Source organism: Myotis brandtii, unplaced genomic scaffold (genome assembly GCF_000412655.1).
Source record: "Myotis brandtii unplaced genomic scaffold, ASM41265v1 scaffold1203, whole genome shotgun sequence".
NCBI classification, from domain to species: Eukaryota; Metazoa; Chordata; class Mammalia; order Chiroptera; family Vespertilionidae; genus Myotis; species Myotis brandtii.
In genome coordinates this window covers 87,106-89,258 of record NW_005354183.1, presented here as the reverse complement: position 1 = coordinate 89,258, position 2,153 = coordinate 87,106, and the positions used below count along the sequence as shown (strand labels likewise).

General features: G+C 43.1%; 1 protein-coding gene across 1 annotated transcript in view; it reads left to right on the top strand.

Moving 5' to 3' along the window:
• The window catches only part of LOC102246697, a 5,211-nt gene extending 4,939 nt beyond the window's left edge, over positions 1–272 (top strand). The window contains exon 4 of the mRNA XM_014532755.1: positions 8–272. Coding sequence (XP_014388241.1) covers positions 8–272 — 265 coding nt within the window. The remainder of the gene's footprint in view (positions 1–7) is intronic.
• The last annotated feature ends 1,881 nt before the right edge of the window (positions 273–2,153 follow it).

The following is a 2,153-nucleotide window of genomic DNA, read 5'->3' as shown; positions in this document are numbered from 1 at the left end:
GTTATAGTCTATTCTGGTACAAGCAGCTCAGCAGTGGGGCGATGGTTTTCCTCATTCGTCAGGACTCTTACAACCAGCAAAATGCCACAGGAGGCCGCTACTCACTGAATTTTCAGAAAGCAAAGAGTTCTGCCAACCTTGTCATCTCAGCTTCACAGCTGGAGGACTCAGCAGTGTATTTCTGTGCCCTGACTGAGCCCACAGTGAGAGGCGTGTTAGAAGGAGGTGTACCAAAACCCCAGGGCTCTGCTTCATGCATCCACCTGCTGTAGGGACCAAGGCGGGGAATTGTAATCACAGACAGGAAGCGACAAGGGCTGTGGCAGCACAGGTGTAGGTAGGGTTAGAGGGAAAACACCCTATGAAAATACCTCTCTAGGTTCATGGAACATGTGTAGAGTTATCATTCATCAAAAACATCCATATCTTTGAAAATTTGGGTTGAAATTGTTTATTGGATATAAAGAAGAGCCACAATAAACAACTTACCATTGGTGACAGATTGAGCTAGAAGAATTGACTAAGGAAATTCAGAAATATCTGACTCAAAAATCAGTAAAACTATGTAAATTGTCAGATTTTCCCTATCAGCTTGTTCAATAAATATTTATTGAGTATATTTTATTTTAAAGGCATTGTTTTTAATAACAAAGGCTATGGAATCTTTATGTTTTTCTCTTTTTTACGTTATGGTCTTTTATATTGATTACTGAGTTAGTTTAAGTTATATTTGTTAGCTGAGGTAAGGTACCCTCATTTACTTTCTAAGGTGCCTACTATGTGACAAACTTTGTGTTCTTCCATCTTATTAATACTCTAGCATGGAAGAGCTCATTTCAGATTTACCTGCCTTCCACCAGTCTTACTCATAAAATGATCAATAATTAGTGGCTCTAGGGAAACCTTGTGAAGAAGCAGTGTGAATTATTTTTTTCTACTCTTGTCCGTAACTTTACCACCATTCTAAAAGCTTTTTGCCATCATATTGCACATTTGCACACTTCCTTGCCCTCTTACTTTGTTTTATCAGTGCTCCACAATCCAAAATCCTCATTCTCCAATAATTCCTCCTTCTATGTCTAACCCCATTGTCTTAGTGCCTTATAGTTTGAATGGTAATGGGTGTTTCATAAGTGACCTTGTATTGTACTCACTTTTATATTTATACTAGAGGCCCGGTGCATGAATTCATGCACATGTGGAGTCTGGCCAGCCTGCCTTGATCAGGGTGATCAGGTGGGCTGGCTGGCGGGAGGGGCTGAGGACAGTTGGCAGCCTGGCCCTGCCCCTGATTGTAATGTGGGGGCTGATGGGGGGTGGGACTGGCTGGGCAGAGGGGCTGTGGGTGGTTTGCTGGCTGGCCTTGCCCCTGGTTGAACTCCAGGTCAAGGGGACAATTTTCATATTAGCCTTTTATTATATAGGATTTGGAAAGCATATGTGCACAGTAGAAATCAGAAAAGGAGTGTGTTTAAAATTTTTAAGTTATTAACATTTTGCCATTTTAATGTAAATTTTTACCATTTTAGGTGTACAATTGAGTGATATCAAGTACCTTACATTGTTGATCAAGAAGCACCACTATCTTATCTCTAGAACGCTATTCATCTTGAAAAACTGAAAATTTCTACTCCTTAAACAGTAACACTTGATTTCCCCAATCCTTCCAGCCTCTGGCAACTACCCTTTGAATTCTCATACTATGAATTTGACTATTTCAGATGCCTCATAAAAGTGGACAAATGCACTGTTGGTCATATTGTAACCTATTGCATCTAGTGTTATATCCCATCTAATAAAAGAGTAATATGCAAATTAACCACCACTTCTCTAAAAAGATGGCGGCACCCACAGCCAATAAGGAGGAAATATGCAAATTGATGCAACAAAGATGGTGGCACTGGCCGGAGAGTGGGAGAGCGGGCGGGAAGGCTTGGCTAGGGGTGATCAGGCCAGGAGGAGAGAGCAGTTGGGGGTGATCAGGCTGGCAGTGAGAGAAGTTGGGGGAGAGCAGGCCGGCACGTTGGGCCAGTTAGGGGTGAACAGGCTGGCGGGGGGACAATTGGGGCTGATCAGGCTGGCGGAGGGGACAATTGGGGCTGATCAGGCTGGCAGAGGGGACAATTGGGGCTGATCAGGCCAGCAAGGGGGGA